This window comes from Aspergillus fijiensis, assembly GCF_003184825.1.
Source record: "Aspergillus fijiensis CBS 313.89 unplaced genomic scaffold BO72scaffold_25, whole genome shotgun sequence".
NCBI lineage: Eukaryota > Fungi > Ascomycota > Eurotiomycetes > Eurotiales > Aspergillaceae > Aspergillus > Aspergillus fijiensis.
The window spans coordinates 235,144-252,842 of NW_024469001.1; the positions used below are offsets into that span (position 1 = coordinate 235,144).

General features: G+C 53.7%; 6 protein-coding genes and 3 non-coding genes across 9 annotated transcripts; 4 read left to right on the forward strand and 5 right to left on the reverse strand.

Moving 5' to 3' along the window:
• Positions 1-59: 59 nt before the first annotated feature.
• BO72DRAFT_378725 (translation initiation factor eIF2 subunit alpha) lies at positions 60-1,190 on the forward strand (the record flags this gene model as incomplete). Its single annotated transcript, XM_040941326.1, has 4 exons — positions 60-137; positions 212-374; positions 443-650; positions 713-1,190. 4 exons carry the CDS (start codon positions 60-62, stop codon positions 1,188-1,190), a joined length of 927 nt encoding a protein of 308 aa, XP_040801003.1.
• An 837-nt stretch (positions 1,191-2,027) lies between these two features.
• On the forward strand, positions 2,028-4,164 carry yvc1 (putative potassium ion channel Yvc1; the record flags this gene model as incomplete). Its single annotated transcript, XM_040941320.1, has 5 exons — positions 2,028-2,103; positions 2,174-2,501; positions 2,557-3,491; positions 3,539-3,679; positions 3,731-4,164. The coding sequence occupies 5 exons, from the start codon at positions 2,028-2,030 to the stop codon at positions 4,162-4,164; spliced, it is 1,914 nt and encodes a 637-aa protein (XP_040801004.1).
• Positions 4,165-4,432: 268 nt separating this feature from the next.
• BO72DRAFT_t149 lies at positions 4,433-4,505 on the reverse strand. Its single transcript has one exon. It is a non-coding gene; the product is annotated as a tRNA-Lys (tRNA).
• A 911-nt stretch (positions 4,506-5,416) lies between these two features.
• BO72DRAFT_t147 lies at positions 5,417-5,489 on the forward strand. The gene has a single exon. It is a non-coding gene; the product is annotated as a tRNA-Lys (tRNA).
• A 313-nt stretch (positions 5,490-5,802) lies between these two features.
• BO72DRAFT_t148 lies at positions 5,803-5,875 on the forward strand. Its single transcript has one exon. It is a non-coding gene; the product is annotated as a tRNA-Lys (tRNA).
• A 1,910-nt stretch (positions 5,876-7,785) lies between these two features.
• BO72DRAFT_117896 (uncharacterized protein) lies at positions 7,786-9,151 on the reverse strand. Its single transcript, XM_040938987.1, has 3 exons — positions 8,465-9,151; positions 8,296-8,336; positions 7,786-8,225 (listed from the first exon to the last, which is right to left on the reverse strand). Exons 1-3 carry the CDS (start codon positions 8,996-8,998, stop codon positions 8,126-8,128), a joined length of 675 nt encoding a protein of 224 aa, XP_040801005.1. The 5' UTR covers positions 8,999-9,151; the 3' UTR covers positions 7,786-8,125.
• Positions 9,152-9,631: 480 nt separating this feature from the next.
• On the reverse strand, positions 9,632-10,054 carry BO72DRAFT_118042 (uncharacterized protein). The gene has a single exon (XM_040938988.1). The coding sequence runs from the start codon at positions 9,946-9,948 to the stop codon at positions 9,733-9,735; it is 216 nt and encodes a 71-aa protein (XP_040801006.1). The 5' UTR covers positions 9,949-10,054; the 3' UTR covers positions 9,632-9,732.
• A 25-nt stretch (positions 10,055-10,079) lies between these two features.
• On the reverse strand, positions 10,080-12,905 carry BO72DRAFT_429711 (putative vacuolar segregation protein (Pep7)). Its single transcript, XM_040943076.1, has 6 exons — positions 12,421-12,905; positions 12,329-12,351; positions 11,720-12,255; positions 11,280-11,654; positions 10,990-11,218; positions 10,080-10,928 (listed from the first exon to the last, which is right to left on the reverse strand). Exons 1-6 carry the CDS (start codon positions 12,706-12,708, stop codon positions 10,286-10,288), a joined length of 2,094 nt encoding a protein of 697 aa, XP_040801007.1. The 5' UTR covers positions 12,709-12,905; the 3' UTR covers positions 10,080-10,285.
• A 220-nt stretch (positions 12,906-13,125) lies between these two features.
• On the reverse strand, positions 13,126-17,594 carry BO72DRAFT_448378 (ion-transporting P-type ATPase SPF1). The gene is made up of 4 exons (XM_040944775.1): positions 17,341-17,594; positions 13,979-17,273; positions 13,783-13,919; positions 13,126-13,723 (listed from the first exon to the last, which is right to left on the reverse strand). Coding segments are annotated over exons 1-4 (3,882 nt in total). The 5' UTR covers positions 17,343-17,594; the 3' UTR covers positions 13,126-13,275.
• Positions 17,595-17,699: the final 105 nt, after the last annotated feature.

A 17,699-nucleotide genomic window follows, 5' to 3' on the forward strand; every position in this document is an offset into this window, starting at 1 on the left:
GTCCGACCTTTCAACCCCGCTCAAAGCTCTGCCCAGCACAAGGCGCAACCCCGCCGAAAATGTCGTTGACAAATTCCCGTTTCTACGAGGAGAAGTACCCGGAGGTGGACAGCTATGTCATGGTCAATGTGAAGCAGGTACGCATCTGCTGGATCTGGGAGAAGTGACGGTAGGAGACATTGGCTGACAGTCGCGGTTCTGCAATGCTTAGATCGCCGAAATGGGCGCATACGTGAAGCTGCTGGAATATGACAACATCGACGGCATGATCCTGCTCTCCGAACTGTCGCGCAGACGTATCCGCAGTATCCAGAAGCTCATCCGTATTGGCCGTAACGAGGTCGTCATCGTGCTCCGTGTGGATAAGGAGAAGGGTAAGGGCAACTGATCTGGCCGTCATCGAACTGGGGCCCGCTGACATCTCTTTGTTCCCCGTCATCAGGTTATATCGATCTGTCCAAGCGTCGTGTTTCCCCCGAGGATGTCATCAAGTGTGAGGAGAGATACAACAAGAGCAAGGCCGTGCACTCCATCATGCGCCATGTCGCCGAGGCCACCCAAACCCCTCTTGAGACCTTATACCAGCAGATCGGATGGCCCTTGAACCGCAAATACGGCCACTCCCACGATGCTTTCAAGATCTCCATCACGTAAGGCTGCACTCGCGGGCAACAATGTCACCGATGGACCGTGTAACTTATGGTTATCTTAGGAACCCCGATGTGTGGAACGACGTCGAATTCCCCAGCGAAGCCGTCAAGAAGGAGTTGACGCATTACATCAGCAAGAGACTCACCCCTCACCCCACCAAGGTCCGTGCCGATATTGAGGTTACCTGCTTCGGCTACGATGGTATCGATGCAGTCAAGGAGGCCCTGCGCACCGCTGAGGCCAACAACTCCGCCGAAAGCCAGATCAAGGTCAAGCTGGTCGCCCCGCCCTTGTACGTCTTGACTAGCCAGTGCTTGGACAAGGCTATCGGTATCCAGCAGCTCGAGGAGGCCATTCAACGGATTGAGGCCAAGATCAAGGAGTCCGGCGGTGCCTGCACGGTCAAGATGGCTCCCAAGGCCGTTACTGAGCACGATGATGCTGCCCTCCAGGAGCTCATGGAGAAGCGTGAGCGTGAGGTCATGTTGGTCAGCGGTGATGAGGATGATTCTGAGAGCGATGAGGGTAACCTTGAGTAAATCGCGCATGGATATGCCGACTGATACCGTCTGGTGGTCTACGGGCTTGCTCAAATGATGGTCAACGGTGGAGGATACAACAGTTCGTCTAACGAACTGTGATTAATCAGTATCGAGTATCAGAGGACATGGTTGAGCACGATGGACAGGGATCGGAAAAGTTCAATAGAGTTTTTGGACGTGACACGATTTTATGAGACGGAGGTACGGTTTGACGCGCGACGGGGCGAGTCGAGATCATCGGCGATGGTCGAGACCATGTGAGGAAACGAGGGGGCAAACTTCGGTCTCATGTGTTGAGGAAGCCACTGCAGTAGCTGCTGGTTACGCCTCTGGTGAGGACTGGCCTCCGACCGAGAGGAGCTTCGCAGATTCTGGTGTACATAAGCTTCTTTGATCTACGATTTCTCGCCAGTGGCCATGTTAGACACTGACTCAAAATCCCTTTTCTGCTGTTCTTTCATTGACTATGACTTTATTTATGGCTATACGCCTGATGATGTCGATGTTACCAGGTGTGGGAGTGGGAGGATAATTCTTCCAGCCATGCTTGCCGTAGCTAGGTTTCGATTCCACGTGGGCAGTGAGTAGTGGTTTTGAGTGCAGTGCCATAAGAAAAAAGTCTCAATGGCACTGTCAGTCATTGAGGAAAAGTAAATTGGTGGGGCAGGCGGGATGCTCGACTTGTTTGGACCTAGACTAGACGCCGTTTTGGGTATACCGTCTACCCATCATCGCCCGTTCATTCATTCAGCTTGTCCTCCCAAGTTCCTGACTCTTCCCACTCAACCCAGTCTTCTCCCACCCACGTCGACCTTTCGATTGTCTCGGTAAAGGATGGGCCATTGGCGAGATATTTTTACCACTGACCCTGTGCGGACTCGACATCGTCGGCATATGGAGCGACACCGTCGTACGTCATGTCATTGTGCAACCCAGCGTAGAATACGAGCCGGAAATCAGGCAGCTAACGGCCATGGTAGTGCTCCCCACCTTCACCGACGATGAAGTTTCCTCTACGTGCCCCTCTAAGGAGGTAACTAGGATTGCGCTTCGACTTAAATACCAGATCGAGCAGGTTATATCGTGTGAGGTCGATGAGGATGCCCTCACCGCTCCCAACAGTCGGATTATCACCAAGAATGTCATCCAGACCGCTTGTCAGGCGGGTGGCGATGAGTTACGGGCTTGCGTGCCCTTCTGCCTGCTCGTATGCTTACGTTGGTTCAAGATCCAGGCTCTGGAAGAGCTCTGGGATTCAGACCTGCATGAACGTCGAGCTCTTGCATGTGAAGTCATCGCGAAGCGCATGTAGGGTTATCCAAGCCTCGTGATAACGCGGACTGACTAGACTGGCTGTTTCTAGAATTGAGAGCGAGGAAGATCAAGATGCCCTCCTTGCGCAGGTCTTGCTGAAACGGTATTCACTCTTTCTTGATGGCGAGGAGACTGTGCCAGCCAATGTCATTGAGCGCGCGGTCGACCTCCATGCCCTCAGGGTGATCGGGTCTTCTGGATACCAGAAGTGTATCCGCTATCTCTGGAATGGTTGGTACTGCCAGCAGGAAGGTATTCCCACCAACTTCGTGCCCTACCAGGAGAGGGACAATACGAGTTTCAAGGTCCATTTCCATCCCGATCGTATGCGGACACCTCTTTATCAAAACGTTTGTCAGATTTTCTTTTCTCTGGTGTATCTCGGTCTGTATACCCAGGTCATTAACACGGTCAATCCCTCTGGTGATTTGGATGTGGTCGAAGGTGTTCTCTATGTGATGACTCTCGCATTTATTTGTGATGAGATCGCCAAGGTCTGGAAGGTCGGCTGGCATTACATCGATTTCTGGAACGCTTTCAACTCTACCCTCTATTCTCTCCTGGTGGTTTCCTTCGTTCTACGAGTTGTGGCTCTGGCTCATTCCCCGTCGGTGCATGATGCCGAACGGCAGAAGTTCAATGAGCTCAGTTACAACTTTCTAGCCTTCGCAGGACCCATGTTCTGGATGCGCATGATGCTCTATCTCGACTCATTCCGGTTCTTCGGTGCTATGTTTGTGGTGCTACGGGTCATGATGAAAGAGAGCTTGATATTTTTTGCTCTTCTCTTTGTCGTGCTGGCGGGTTTCTTCCAAGCTTTCATTGGTATGGCTCAAGTGGACAATGACATTCCGATCACGAGAAGCATCATCCAGGGTATGGCGAACAGTATCATGCAGAGTCCGGAGTTCGGCACTTTCGAAGACTTTGCTTTTCCTTTCGGCATCATTCTCTACTACCTTTTCAACTTCGTGGTGATGACGAGTGAGTGCCCCGCTCTCTACTTCGCTATGGTGACTGACTATTGCTAGTCTTGCTAAATATCCTCATTGCGTTGTACAACAGTGCCTATGAGGACATCTCTGGAAATGCCATTGATGAATACATGGCCGCCTTTGCGCTGAAGACCATGCAATTTGTCCGGGCTCCTGACGAAAATGTCTTTATACCTCGTAAGTTCTGTTGCTCCCGGATATGAGCTGGGGCTAATGTCTACAATGAAGCCTTCAACTTGCTGGAGATTATCTTCCTAGTTCTCCCCTTCGAGTGGTGGTTGCCACGGCAGTACTATGCCAGGTTGAACGATGTGATCATGGGCATTATCTACTCGCCTATTCTGCTGATTACTGCATTCCTGGAGGTCCGGGACGCGAGGCGGATCAGATGGAACCGGCGCCGTGGGGAAGAGGATGACGATAGTGTCCAGGAGTGGGAGCATGCTGCTGAGGAGGTGGACTTCGATATCGACGATGCCTGGAGGCAGTCCGTCCAGGAAACTGCGCCGAACCTCCATGTGGATAGTACCACGGCCGAGCTCGTGCAGTTGAAGGAGCAGGTGATGGCTTTGACTGAGACCGTGCGGCAGTTGACGGAGGAGAAAGCTAGACGGGGCATGATGATTGGGGAGTCGAGCTCAACAATGCTGGACGAGGATTAGGGCTTGTTCTACGGGAGGAAATATCACCTGCCATTGCCTCAGGGTGGTTGTTTGCAAGTGGTAGGGTGGGCAATGTACAGTGACAGTTGGCAATTGGGGATCCTTTCTTTGGAGTATCTGTTTGTGGTGAATGCATGTTTTGAGCCCGATGCGGGCCGCTTATTGGAATTCCAGTCTGAATACGGGCTGGTCAATCAATGATGCTTGCTTAAGGCACTAGTCCCCTATGATCCGACCAGCAAAAAGAAAAATCGAAAGCAAAAGTTAAAGCCCAACGCGGGGGTTGAACCCGCAACCTTGAGATTAAGAGTCTCACGCTCTGCCGATTGAGCTAGCCGGGCTGACTTGTTGGATGTGAAAGCAACCTTGACCTTATATTAGAAGATAACGCTAGTCATGCACGCCACCAAATCGGGCTTAATGCTACTATCACGAGTGGTTGTCGTATGGAAGACGGTGAGATATGGCTAAACGCTGCCCTCTAGTCCTCAGGCATACTTGTTCGACTATTCCGCCCGGTATTCCAGTCAGCTATTCTTGATCCCTTTGGAGATGGTTACACTACGACGGTTCATCCTTCTCGAGCCCGGTCTTTACCCGTTCGTGTCTAACGGGCAAGATATATCTATGTGCATGCACTCGGCTAGGCCCATCCCATGGCCGACAATCCGAAACGTGGCCTACACCGACGGTACATACAAAGCAAGAACACAGCAGAAACACCACAGATGCCATCACACGCACAAAAGTCACACACCATGACGAGACAGACGCACCAGAGCAACTGACGACGAGGCCGTCAAGTTCATACAACCCGAGCCCAGCCCAACAAGACATTGTCGATGCTGCGCTCGGTATTCCAACTCTTACACCCCTGGAACAAGACACAGCAAGTGACACAGCTGCACATGAATGTGGAGCCATCCAAATCCTGACTAGCACAGCTGGTGTACCTACTATACCAAGTACATCACTCAGACCTGGCGTCAATCGAGCCGCTCCCATGGTTGCCACCTGGGCAACCATCCGCTCGCCAGCCCAGCGTTGACGCGCAGCCAGTCGACCAGGTAAGACCCGAACACCAACTGAGATGCCCCAAGATCTATAGTCTTGAAGATACACATAACGAGTGTCACATCCGCTGAATAGTTCCCAGTGCCACCCCAACACCCGGTCGGGACACAATGGTGAAGGCTACACATTCCACCTGGCGATCATGAAGCTATCCGGTGTAACCCTCTTCAACAAATCAGCCCGGCTAGCTCAATCGGCAGAGCGTGAGACTCTTAATCTCAAGGTTGCGGGTTCAACCCCCGCGTTGGGCTTTCATTTTTGATTGGTTCCAGATCAGCTTCTCTTCTCCTTTTTTTGTGTCTTTTACCCGAGATAAAACGAGCCTAATAGTTCACGGGACCGAATCACCAACTGAAACGTAACAAATACCCACCTTGTGAGTTTGGTGGTGTATCCTACGCTGCCAATAGGGAACAATTGCTAACTGGAGCGTACTTTATAGAGAAGAGTTCTACGGCAGAGTCGACGCTCGGCTCTCTTGCTTTTCAGTACAAGTATTTTGGTTGCCTTGAAGGCATTGACGCCTTCTATAAAGCGAAAGATCTATAACACCTTCAACAACCAGCCCGGCTAGCTCAATCGGCAGAGCGTGAGACTCTTAATCTCAAGGTTGCGGGTTCAACCCCCGCGTTGGGCTTCACTTTTTGCTCCTCACCATCTCTCTGCTCTGACTTACCATTGATGTGTGAGCCTTCTTTTTTCTGCGTTTATATGCTCATTGTCGATGATCAGTTTGTTTTGTACTACAAGGCGGAAAACTCCTAACTGCTGCCCATGGGTCGGACGCAGCCGCCGAACCCTCCATTCTAGTCTATATGACGATATCCATCGTCGCTTAAAGGTACAGTGCATTTGTCTCACAGACAACCTGTACATGCGCTAATCCAAACTCAAGATAATACGTACACAGGATCCACAACTCCAATGACCTTCCTCCCGCAGCCGATATACTCATCCTTCCGAGGAATCCTCATCCTCCTCCTGCTTCGGCGCCATCAATTCCATCCGCTTAAAGAGGGCGACAACATCCTTCCTTCCATTCTTAGCTGCAAGCTCCTTGGGGGTGCGACCACGATCATCCGGCAGACTCGCCGACAAGCCATGGCCCAGCAAGAAGTACACATCGTCAGCCAGCCCGGCCTCTGCCGCCATATGCAGCGCCGTCTGCCCGAACATGTCCTTCGCATGCACATGAGCTCCCTTGTTGACCAGCAATCTCATAACGTGGTTCTCCGCCCCCACTGCCTTGAGCAACGGCGTTCGCTTGTAGTCGTCACGCACCTCGAGGTCCGCATCGTTGCGGACCATATACTCGACCATTTTCCGCCGGCCTCGTTGGACGGCCTTGTGCAGGGGGCTCTCACCGGAGAAGTTGGTCACGTTGATATCGGGCGACTTCTCCAGGAACAACTCGAACAGATTCCGCCGACCGCTGGCGGCTGCGAAGTGTAGAGGCGTATCCCCATTGCCGTCCTGGGCTTCCGGGTCGGCACCATAGTCAAGGAGCATGTCCATGATGTGGTCGTGGCGGTTGATGACCGCCCGGTGCAACGCCGTCATGCCGTCCTCTGCCGTAGCCTCGAGTCCTACGCCGCTGTCGAGGGCGATTTTAGCCAGCTCAACATCGCCATCGGCTGCTGCGATGTCTAGAATCGTTCGCCCGGAGGTATCCTTGGTGTTGGCATCAGCCCCTGCGTCAAGGAGCAATTCGATCATCTTCCGTCCCCGCTTGCCCCGATCATACAAGACCAAGGACATCAGAAGGGACAGGCCCCGAGCTGGGGCATTGATGTCCGCCTTCTTCTTCAGCAGATACTTGACCACCTCAAAATGACCGCGTCGACCGGCTTGATATAAGGCACTCCCGCAAGGTTGTTGTTGCTGCTGCTGCTGTGCATCCTCAGGCTCTGTCGGTCGAATCTCCAAGTCGGCCCCGTGCCGAACAAGCAACCGCACGATCGAGAGCAAACCCATCCGCGCAGCCCACCAGAGAGCTGATCGGCCTGCATCATCCACGAGATCAAGATTGATTCTCCGCGAGGCGATCAGCAACCGCACGACCTCCTCGGAGCCCTTTTCCACAGCCCACAGCAACGGCGGCCTCCCGTCCTCATCCCTAACATCCGGATTCGCGCCAGCCTTGAGTAACAACTGCGCAATCGTTTCATTCCCTTTCTCAACCGCCACCGACAGCGGTGCGCGGCCAGCCAGGTCTTTAGCATCGGCGTTCGCGCCAGCCTTTAGCAGCAACTGTACAATCGTCTCATTCCCTTTCTCCACCGCCACCGACAACGGCGGTGCCCGAGCAGCAGCAGCAGCAGCTTCTCCTTCACCCTCCTCCCCCTCTTCTTCACAATTCAACCCCGCATTCGGATCCGCCTGCGCATCCACCAAAACCTCTACAACGTCAACAGCCCCCTTCTCAACTGCCACCTCCAACGGCCTGACCCCATTCTCCTCCTTCCCATCCCTCACATTCACATCCGCCCCGGCCTTGACCAAAACCCCGACAACCGCCGCATCCCCTTTCTCCACCGCGACGCCCAACGGCACCCTCCCCGCCTCATCCCGAACATTCACTTCCGCCTTGGCCCCCACCAGCGCGGTGACAATCGCCAGACGAACCCCGGGATCTTCAATACTCCCGACGGCATACATCAACGCCGTCTTCCCCTGCCCATCCGCCGGTTGCACGTCAACCCCGACCCCGAGCAACCGGGTCACGACGGCCGCGTGCCCGCCCTCGACCGCGGCGCTCAGCGCCGACAGCCCGCCGCGGGCCGTCTCGCGCACATTGGGGTCGACAGCCCCCGTGCCCAGCAGGAGTTGCAGGACCTTGTCGTGGCCGTGCGCGGCGGCCCAGAAGAACGGGGTGCGGCCGAGCTCGTCACGGCTCTCGAGTTTGACGCCTGGGGTGCCCAGCAGGAGGGTGACGATGGTGTCGTAGCCTTGCGTGGCGGCGAGGAAGAGGGCGACTTCGAGTTTGTCTTTGGGGGGCGGAGGATCGGCCATTTTTGCTTGTTGGGGTGTATGTTAGGGTGTAGAGCGTAGTGTGGCTTTAGGGTAGTCGTGGTATGTAACACCGTGCGATATACACCCTGTAGACAGACCTGAGTCAGAACGCAAAGTAGTCGAGATCACAACAAGAGGAGGCAAGAAAAGAGGCGAGGCACCCCAACAACAAGAGGAGCGCCTAACCCAACCGGACGTAGGCACAGATACCTACAAGCAAGTGGGTAAGTAACCACAGACTACAACCCTCACCCCTCAAAGCTGAGCTGTTGCTAGTCGTAAGTACCCCAGATCGTCTCCGGATAGCGAGCTTCACAATCTCGTGAACAGAAGAAGGGGGCAAGAGCAAGCATTGATGGTAAAAACACCTGCAACGCCTTTCCCCTCTCCCCAATACGCCTGTCCACGCTCCCAAGCCCAAGCCCAAGCCCAAGCCGCAGCCCCGCAGATGATGTTGATGGATGGGTGTACAGTACACCTCACACACCCTCACCCCTCTCCAAGCACAGCACAGCACAGCACAGCACTGCCGACAATATAAGGCAGCGAGTCGCAGCCAGCAGCGACAGTGCAGCAGCAGCAGCAGCAGCAGCAGCAGCACAGCCAAACAACCCCAGCAGCCAGCGCGATGCGTCCGAGTCAAAAGTTCCGCAAATTGAAGTCGAGTACGAACTCGCTTATACACGGAATGTATAACTAATTCACTGAATCCAGATTCGGGATCCAATTGATCAGTAACAATAAGCATGGGACATCAAGCATGTACCCTCAAAAACAATAATGAAACAAGTGAAGAAGAAAGAAGACCCAAGGGAAAAAAGAAGAAGAAGAAGAAGAAGAAGAAGAAGGAAAAAAGGACAGAACGTGGTCACCAACCCACCCCGGCTACCCTACTACCCTACTACCCTACGCAACCCAACCCAACCCCAACCCAGCCCCAACCCTTCACTTCACCAACCAACCCACAACCCCCGGATAGAGACCACATTTAGCCTCATGGGGAATTCGCTTCCCTGCCCGACTAGACAGGAGAAAGAACACCATCACCAACCCCGCTATTTTCTCCAATGCCTGCACGCAGCAGCAGCAGCAGCAGCAGCAGCAGCAGAATCAGTGAAGTGTACAGTACAATACAGCAAGCAAGCAATAGACCCGCAATCTGCCAGGCCACGTGTGCCCTAATCACTGGTTGGAACTTGGGGGAGGGGGGTGTGGTTCGTGCTACTCGATTCCCCTCGAATTGCCTCCCCGGAAGAACTCGAGCTCGAGCATGGATCATGGGTTTGATCGTGGGCCGGTTGCCGTGCTATGAGTACTAGTTTAGCTTGGGTTGGGATTTGGGCGGGTGTGGTTGCCGTTGGAAATCGGATTGCGGATTGGGGGAAGGGAGTCGGGGGGCCTCGGGTCCGGGGGGCTCCGTGTGGCGTGCTTGATTTTCTTATTAGGGCACGTACTGTAGCTACAGTACTGTGCAGTGCAGTGCTATGGTGCAGCGGGTACTTTTTCAGAGACAGAGATTGGGGTCGTGATTGCTGAATTGGATGGATTGCTTTGGTGGGAGGAGGGAGAGGAGGGCGGGTGATTACTGATTACTACTTCCGAGCAGAACATAGGGTTCCAAATTCGAGAGAATGTCGGGATGAGGGGAAAGGAGGGGGAGGACATGTCAAAAAAGGCAAATGTCGCTGCAACTGCCATGCCATGCCATGCAACGGCTGCTGCTCCCTTGCAAAGCTGCTCCGAGTCTTCCCAACCTTGCACGCAATACGGAGTAGAATACCTAGACTACGCTGTACTCCACTCAATGAACAATCCAATCATTCAATTCGATGGGACTCCCCGTTCGTCATCCAACCACGCATGCATAACACTTCATACATACATACATACATACATACAAAACGCCCATGCTATGCAACTTCAACGCAGAAACTGACAATGACCCACAACGCCGTGCCTGCACTGGGCTTGAATTCAATTGTAGTAAAGAATCGAAAGGAAAAAAACGTCAACCGTGGAGTATAGCACACCACCATCAACTACCCGGCTGACGATTGCCGGTGTAGACACCCTCAAAGTCTAATCCATCAAGCATCCCGTTGACCCGGTCTATCTCCCGCGTGAGATCCTCGACATTCATCGCCAGACTGCTGACCTCATCGAACTTGCGGCGTCGATTCGCGTCGGCGATCATCTCCGACACGAAGAACTTCTGTTCCTCGAGCACAATCAGCCGCTCCCGGAGGGCTTTCTCCTCCGCCTCCAGCGCGGAGACAGCGCTGCTCGTGTCACTGGCGAGGCTGCTCGTGCTGGCGCTAGCTGCGATGCTACCATATTTGATGGACGCCAGAGCGGACTCGGGACGTCGAGGGCTGCCGATGGGCCCTTGACTCGGACTCCCAGGGGTACTACTGGAGCCAGGCAGTCGTCCATTTCCGTTGGGAGTGGCATGTTTGAGCAGCTTGGGAAGCGTCTTCAACGGCAACATATGTAGATGCAAGAAATTGCTTGCCTGCTGATAGATGGCCTTCTGCAGGCGCTGTTGTGTGGGCGACTCCGTCGGCATATCCCGGATCCGTCTGGCCGCGACATCATACTGGGCGAACGAATCCGTGAGTCGTTTACGGACCTTGGAAGCCTCCGCGATTTGTGCTGATGAGGGCGGTCGTCGAGGATCTCTGCCCACAAAAGTTAATGACTCCCTTCGAAGACCAGCGCAGACTGCTATAGTGTACATACTGCAAAGTTGTTAGGAGCTTCTGAAACTTCGGTAACAAGAGCCGAATGCCTCTCTCGAACTGTGTGAGGTTCTCATAAGCTCTCACAGCTGGGGGTTTCCGGAGGAGTTCGGCCTCAAAATCGCGTCGATCGAACAAGGTCGATCGGCAGTCCTTGCATAGCCTGACATCTACATTGATCACGCCGGCGCGATCTGACTTCTCCGCGGGTGTGGTAGCGACTGCCGACTCTGCCGACATCAATCTCTGTAAGCTAGTATTCCCCAATGACGGTTCACAATGGCAGCGTACGGGACGATATACTCAAGGGAACTTCGGTGGAACAGGCCGTTGCAGGATCACCGCATACAACCCGTCCGCAAGTTCTGCAATGATGTCTGCGGAAAGAGTAGCTGGAGAATTCCTGCTGGCAAAAGGGACAGCGGAGGACGCTTGCATCGTCCTGCCAGCTGACGATAGTCTGCTCCAGAGCTTTCCGCTGGTCGCCCTGCCACGAAAGCGACCACAGTTTGTTGGCGTTCGATTGGATCTGATCCACCGGCAAGCTCGCCAACAATTGTGTGAGTCGCGTCAGACGTTTCTCCAGACGCGAAACCTCCAGCAGCGCCTTGTCGACCGTATATTTCCGGACAGCCTTGAATTCATCCATCCGGTCTCGCGTCAAGCCTATTTCCAAGCCAGTCAGCCTACCGAGATTCCCGCTCCCATTACCACCAGGAGTCGAAGATTACCAGTATGATCGTTATACCCCTCCCTGGACTTGTAACAAGTCTCACAAACCCGACACCACAGACCCCGGACCGGCTCATGCTGCGCCGATCTCGACAGCTTCATCTGATACATCGTATGCTCCTCGCAGAACAGCTTCCCGCACTTGCGACAGTTGACGCAGCCATTCGTCGTGTTCAGCCGCTTCCCGCACGACGGCTCCAAGCACGAGTCGTACAGAGTCCGACCCTGCCAATGTTCCTTCGTAATGATATCATCTGGATCGAGCGGTCTCTCCGACGACGACGACGGCGGTGGCGGCGGATGATTCGCATGTGAATGGGTTGATGCGGTCGGGCCGGACGACGACGCGCGACTCGGCCCCGCGAAGGGCAGCTGGAGGTTCTCGTTCGATTCGAACACGTCGAGCCCCTTGAGTTTCTGGTTCAACACCGCAAGAGGTTGGAACCGCTTCGCTTTGTCCATCTGCGTCTTGAACCAATCTTTGACTTCGTCCTGCCGATCATCTTCCAGGTTTTGGTGTACGTCATCGATGTGTCTAGCGGAGAGCAGGAGGGACATGGGATTAGCTGTGTGGCGCCGATCAACGAAGGTAGCGAGCGTTGAAGTACCTGTTCAATTGTAGTAGTGTCACCTAAGAGTTCCAAACTCGGGTCAGTCTGCCGGCACTCGATGGAGGGAAGGGAAAGCACCGCTGCCATACCATCTCTTCACTGCAAATCGGACAGACCAGCTGAGCTCCGGCAGCCGCCGGAGCGGCAGGTATCGCGGTGGAGGCATTTTCGAGGGAGATGCGAGAGGTCAGATCTTGGGCTTCGGACGAGAATTGAGAAGTGGACGCCTGGGAACTGAGGGAAAGACTGCTGGCGGAGGGCGATAAGACAAGGTTCCTTGGATGGTTCAGTTGCGGAGACGGGATCGCAGCAGCGGATGGAGAACGAGCGTTCGCGGGGCCTAGAACACGACCTCCACCCAGCGTCCTCCGGGACATTTTGGCTGGAGACTATGAGCGCATGAGAGACGGAAGCCCACGTGGAGCGAAGGAAAAGGAGAGGAACAAGAAGGAGCAGTAAAAGAAGGAGAAGTGAGTTGTCGCCAAAAGGGGGGTGAATGGGAGGGGAGAACGGTTGTGAGAGGGAGAGAGCGTCAGTCCAGCGGCAGCCTTGCCCGAAGGTGGAGCTTCAAAGGGGGGGGGGGGAACGAGGAACGGAGGAGGGAAGGTGACAGACGGAGCCGGAAACTGGCTTATCGTTCGCCGGCCGGCTTGCACACCTGAGGCACAAATTCATGGTTCTACACGACTGAAGAATGATCCTTTCTGTCACATTCCATTGAGTTTTACACTTACTCATTAAGCAAGTGTCTCAATCACTAGGTCAATCCATAATGCAGAAGACACCACGCAAAATTCTTCTATGACTTCATTTGTTCTATGAACACATTCCTATGGCCATAAGGGCCCTACTCACCAATCAGCATAATAGTATATATCTAGACAGGACATAATCATAGAGGTCTCTCTAATGTACCCAACACCCTAAATTGTTTCTAAGCCTCCTCATGCCTTTGTCTCTGTCTGCTGCTCCAACGCCTCCAGGCGCTTGCGCTCCGCCTCACGCTGGAGCTGATCCGGCCGGCGAATAGCGATATCCTTTGGCCGGAAGTCACTGAACAGTCGCTTGAGCACGTTCTCAATGATCCAGCATCCAGCGTAGTCGAAGACCATCAGGACAGTCAGAGTAGCCTTGAACTCAGTGCTGAAGGGAACAAGGCGCAGCTTCTCGTTCAGTTCCGGAACGAACTCCGTGGCGCAGGAGAAAGCAACCCCAGAGGCAGCTACCAGTCCCCAATACATCGCCTTGTTCTCACGAATCGACTCTCTGAAGGGACGGCCCTGGTAGTTGATCGAGAAGGTCGAAATCTGCTGGATGAGCTGAAGCAGGTAGATGGCACTGTTAAGAAGCGACGGCTCGAACTCTCCCTCTAGATCAATATCGGATTGTCTCCTATTACCAATTAGCATTTCTCTGCAACCTTGTTGTTCGTAGTAGATGGAGTAACTCACGGTTCGATCGAGTAGACGTAGTTCGACAGATAGATCAAGGTAACAATGTGAATAGCAAATTGACCAAGCACAGAGCCGATGATGTAGACGTTGAAGATGTTCGGTTGCGGACGTTCCTTGGACAAGCCTTCCACAGACTAGTTCCGGGAGTTAGTAAAGCAAAGATAAAGGGTTGTATGCATCAGAAGTAACTAACCTTCGCACGGGAGATGGAAAGGAAGCAGACACTCATCAGCATACCGCTGATGGTGACTTGACCGTCACCAAACTTGATGCCGTCCAGGTAAATGACACTCAAACTGTATGCACTGATCAAGCAGTTCAAGGCGAGAATCTTGTACATCTGGATGGTCGCAACAAGGGTGCAGCGTCCCTGACGAAGAATGTTAGGGATGGCGATAACATTGGCAAGCTTGCTGGTGAACGGAGCAGCGACCGAGGCGTCTCCGAGCTTCAAAGTCGGGGGTTCGTTGTCATCGAGTTCTTGTTCCATCATGGACGTGGTGAGCTTGTCAGCGAATCCAGCAGCAGACACCGCCGCCTGTTGCCGCCGCTGTTGTTCGGGGGTCAAATTGGCGTTGGACTGCTGTAGGGCTTGGGCGCCAGGCGAGGTAATGGTCGGAATTGCTTCTGCCTGGGCCTGCGCACCTGGATTGGCGGCGCCCTTGCGCTGCGCTTCACGATCGATAGCCTTCTGGTAGTGGGGGTTGCTGGGACCAGGGGGGTACAAGTGGGCGATCTGAAGAGGAACAGGAGGAGCGGGCTGGTTGAAACGTTGCATCATACCAACCTGCTTCTCGTAGATTTCCTTCATCTTGGTAGTTCGGTAATGGTCGGCGATTCTTTGAAGATCCTCAGGGGAACCGTTCAGAAGGGCAACGCCAACATGAGCTTGCTTCAGAGCACCAACGTCGTTGGTACCATCACCACACATCAGAGTCGTGTAACCAGCATCCTTAAGACCCAGGAGAATATCTTCCTTCTGCTTAGGAGAGACACGGGCGTAAACCCAAGTGTGGCGAAGAAGATCGGGCAAGGCCTTCTGTCCCTTGAACTTAGCCAAAGCGTAGCCCGTGACACAGATGTCCTTGGTGTCCAGGATGCGACGGTCGAGGGCTTGGGTAGGATCGACATCAATGTTAACTTTGTCATCAATGCTCCGCCAGACCAGCTTTGTTCCAGACTTGTCATTCTCAGGAGCATCGAGGATCAAAACCTCACGGTCCACAATTTCGACTTGACGCGCAACATGGACGGCAGTCAGCGGGTTGTCACCGGTGATCATAACAACACGATGGCTACTCTCGTTAAGCATGCGGACCGCCTTGATGGCATCGTCCTTAAGAGGGCACTGCAAGACGAGGAAGCCGGCAAAGGTCAAATCAGACTCAATATCCTCACGGGTGTAGTTGTTGATGCGTCCGCGAGAAAATTCGGACTCATGGGAAAGATACTTGTAAGCGAGAGCAAGGACACGGGCACCGTTACGGGTGAAATACTTGTAAGTCTCTTCGTAACCCGGAGGAGTATCAACAAGCATGGTACGGATAGTCTCAGGAGCACCTTTGACACCCACGAAGGTAGACTTGACCTTCTTGTGGGCCTTACGATCATCAAGGACAACAGTAGCAATCGTGCTCTGGCGCTTAAGCGCAGAAGAGAACTGGAACCGCCTCACAACTTGAACGGACTCGGGAACAACGGGACCAGTGGCAGGCGTGGCCTTACCAGTCAAGGTATCGTTCTTGCCGAGGGTCCAACCGAGCCACTTCAGAGTAGCCTTCTCCATGGGGTCACCAACCACTTCACCCTCATCGAGTTTGACCAGGGCGTGAGCACTGGCGAGTACAAGCGTAGTGTCGAGTCCGATGTTACCACCCTTAGCCAGCTCGGTGTGCGCGCCGTCCGATTCAACCTTAGCACCGGCGTGACCGAGAGTAAGCCCAGCAACACCGTCAACAACAAGATCTTCACCGGTCAGTGTGCCGGTTTTGTCAAAGCAGGCAACATCGACGCGTCCAGCGAAAGGAATCCGGAAAGGCTCCGTGCAGAAGATGGCGAACTTGCTCAAGGCAGCCAAGCTGGTGTTGACGGCAAGACTGAGTTCCATGGGGAGTTCGGGAGGGACGACGCTGGTGATGATCAAGACACAGTCCAAAAGGAGCTTTGACCTCTTGCGATCCTGCGCAACACCCTCCTGCCAGACGTACCAAGAGGCGGCGATGGCGAAAATGAGAAGGAACAGGATGAAAAGCAGAGCTTCCGCATTGTTGGCAGAGACGCGTTCAGTAGAGTAGATCATTGTGCGCACGAGACTACCCTGGCTGGTCTCGAATCCGGTCTTGACGACGACACCGAGCGCGCCAGCATCCGGAGTAGGGAGAATGCTCGAATCATTCTTGTAAACGAGATCCTCGGGGGCGGTGTTTGCATGGGTAATCTGCAGGACCTTAGTACCTCCGTGAACGAAAGCGTTCTTATCCAATCCATCAGGCTCAATCAGGTCGTCTCCGGGTCTGAGCTGAACTGATTCCTTCAGGAGAGGTGTGCTCTCCCCAGAAAGCATAGCCTCGTTGACGATGGCGCTGCCCTCGATGAGTAGAATATCACAGGCAACACCGCCATCCTCCTTGGTACGGTTGACAGACATAAGGTCACCGGGCAAGAGCTTGTCACTGGTGATCTTCTGCCACTTCTTCTCACGGTAGACCCAAACATCGTAAGGCTTGATGTTCATACCCCGGAACTCACTGAGGGTCCTCTGCCGTTGCCAGACGACTGTGCTCTCGAACATGACGAGCATGAAGAGCGTGAACAAGGAATAGTACCAGTATTCATCCAGCATCCACAAACCGACACAGAAGATCTGGAAAACGAAGAAAGGCGCGACTGCGTGCTCCTTCCAGAGCTCAACGAAACCGGGAACGGGAATGTCGAAAGTGTTATCTCCATAGTGGTGGCGAACGCGCTCAATTTCTTCCTTGGTCGTGAAGCCCTGGCTCTTCTGAAAGAACTTGAGTGCAGGCTTGGGCTCTGCATCAAGAACGTACGACAGAGGAGCGAAGGACTTAGTCTCTTCATTGAAAAGAAAACGGCGCTTCTGGAACAAGAACGAGATCGTCTTCTTTCCACCACGAGTGTCAACGACCAACGGACAGATCTCAGCGGAGCCAGCGTTGGCGGCCGGGATGACCTTGATAAGACGGGCAGAATCGACCGATCGGGCCTTGGTAGCGGTAAATAGGGTTTGGATATTAATATTCCATTTTGTCATCAGCCAAAGGAGTGACTGCGCCGTGATGATCGAGCCAGAAAAAACGAAGGTCCATTCCTGGCCTTGAATGTAGGTATCGTATCGCTCAGGAGACAGGTAGAAAGCGAAAAACGCCGGCCAGATAACCAGGAAAGGCCAGACGTAGGTGTGTAGCTGTGTGGGAAGGGGATTGTGAAGCGAAGCATATTTGATCTGGTGATCATCCACGAGTTTCGCCCTATGGTCAGACATGCGTGTTAGTAGATGAATGAGGATAAATGCAGGCCAAAGAAGGCGAAACTAACATGATGACACTCGGATGACCACGACGCGGGTCAAACGACGCGAACTTAGAAAGTTGGAAAAGGCCTCTCAGTAGGTAAGCATAGGTGATGAGACGCCTAAACCATGGAATCCAGGCTGCTGATGTCGAGCCGCTGTCGCAACGAGAGATGAAGAGGAAAGCACGAAGAAGCCACCTCAACGGTATAAATTTGGGGATTTCCTCGCCGCCGGGAGCTGGAGGTACGGAAACCCCCGTCGGTGGTTACGATTGGCCGCCACGTGCCCGCACGGAGCTGGGATTTTCCCGGCCGCTTTGATAAGAGATGATGCAATTCCCATCCATGATCCATTGACCTCCACACAGCTTTGTTCTCTCTGC

What these genes read in the sequence shown, in the direction of transcription:
- BO72DRAFT_118042 (XM_040938988.1), bottom strand. Translation starts at nt 9,948, where the DNA reads ATGGCAGTTGCAGCGACATTTGCCTTTTTTGACATGTCCTCCCCCTCC.
- BO72DRAFT_448378 (XM_040944775.1), bottom strand. An exon ending in TTTCCATCTCCCGTGCGAAG is followed by an intron (nt 13,920 to 13,978) that starts GTTAGTTACTTC and finishes TCCCGGAACTAG; the next exon opens with TCTGTGGAAGGCTTGTCCAA. An exon ending in TACGTCTACTCGATCGAACC is followed by an intron (nt 13,724 to 13,782) that starts GTGAGTTACTCC and finishes AATTGGTAATAG; the next exon opens with GAGACAATCCGATATTGATC.
- BO72DRAFT_429711 (XM_040943076.1), bottom strand. Translation starts at nt 12,708, where the DNA reads ATGTCCCGGAGGACGCTGGGTGGAGGTCGTGTTCTAGGCCCCGCGAAC. An exon ending in CGATTTGCAGTGAAGAGATG is followed by an intron (nt 12,352 to 12,420) that starts GTATGGCAGCGG and finishes TGGAACTCTTAG; the next exon opens with GTGACACTACTACAATTGAA. An exon ending in AAGCTCCTAACAACTTTGCA is followed by an intron (nt 10,929 to 10,989) that starts GTATGTACACTA and finishes TTTTGTGGGCAG; the next exon opens with AGATCCTCGACGACCGCCCT.
- BO72DRAFT_117896 (XM_040938987.1), bottom strand. Translation starts at nt 8,998, where the DNA reads ATGCTTATTGTTACTGATCAATTGGATCCCGAATCTGGATTCAGTGAA. An exon ending in GGTTACTTACCCACTTGCTT is followed by an intron (nt 8,337 to 8,464) that starts GTAGGTATCTGT and finishes GTCTGTCTACAG; the next exon opens with GGTGTATATCGCACGGTGTT. An exon ending in CATACCACGACTACCCTAAA is followed by an intron (nt 8,226 to 8,295) that starts GCCACACTACGC and finishes CGCCCCCCAAAG; the next exon opens with ACAAACTCGAAGTCGCCCTC.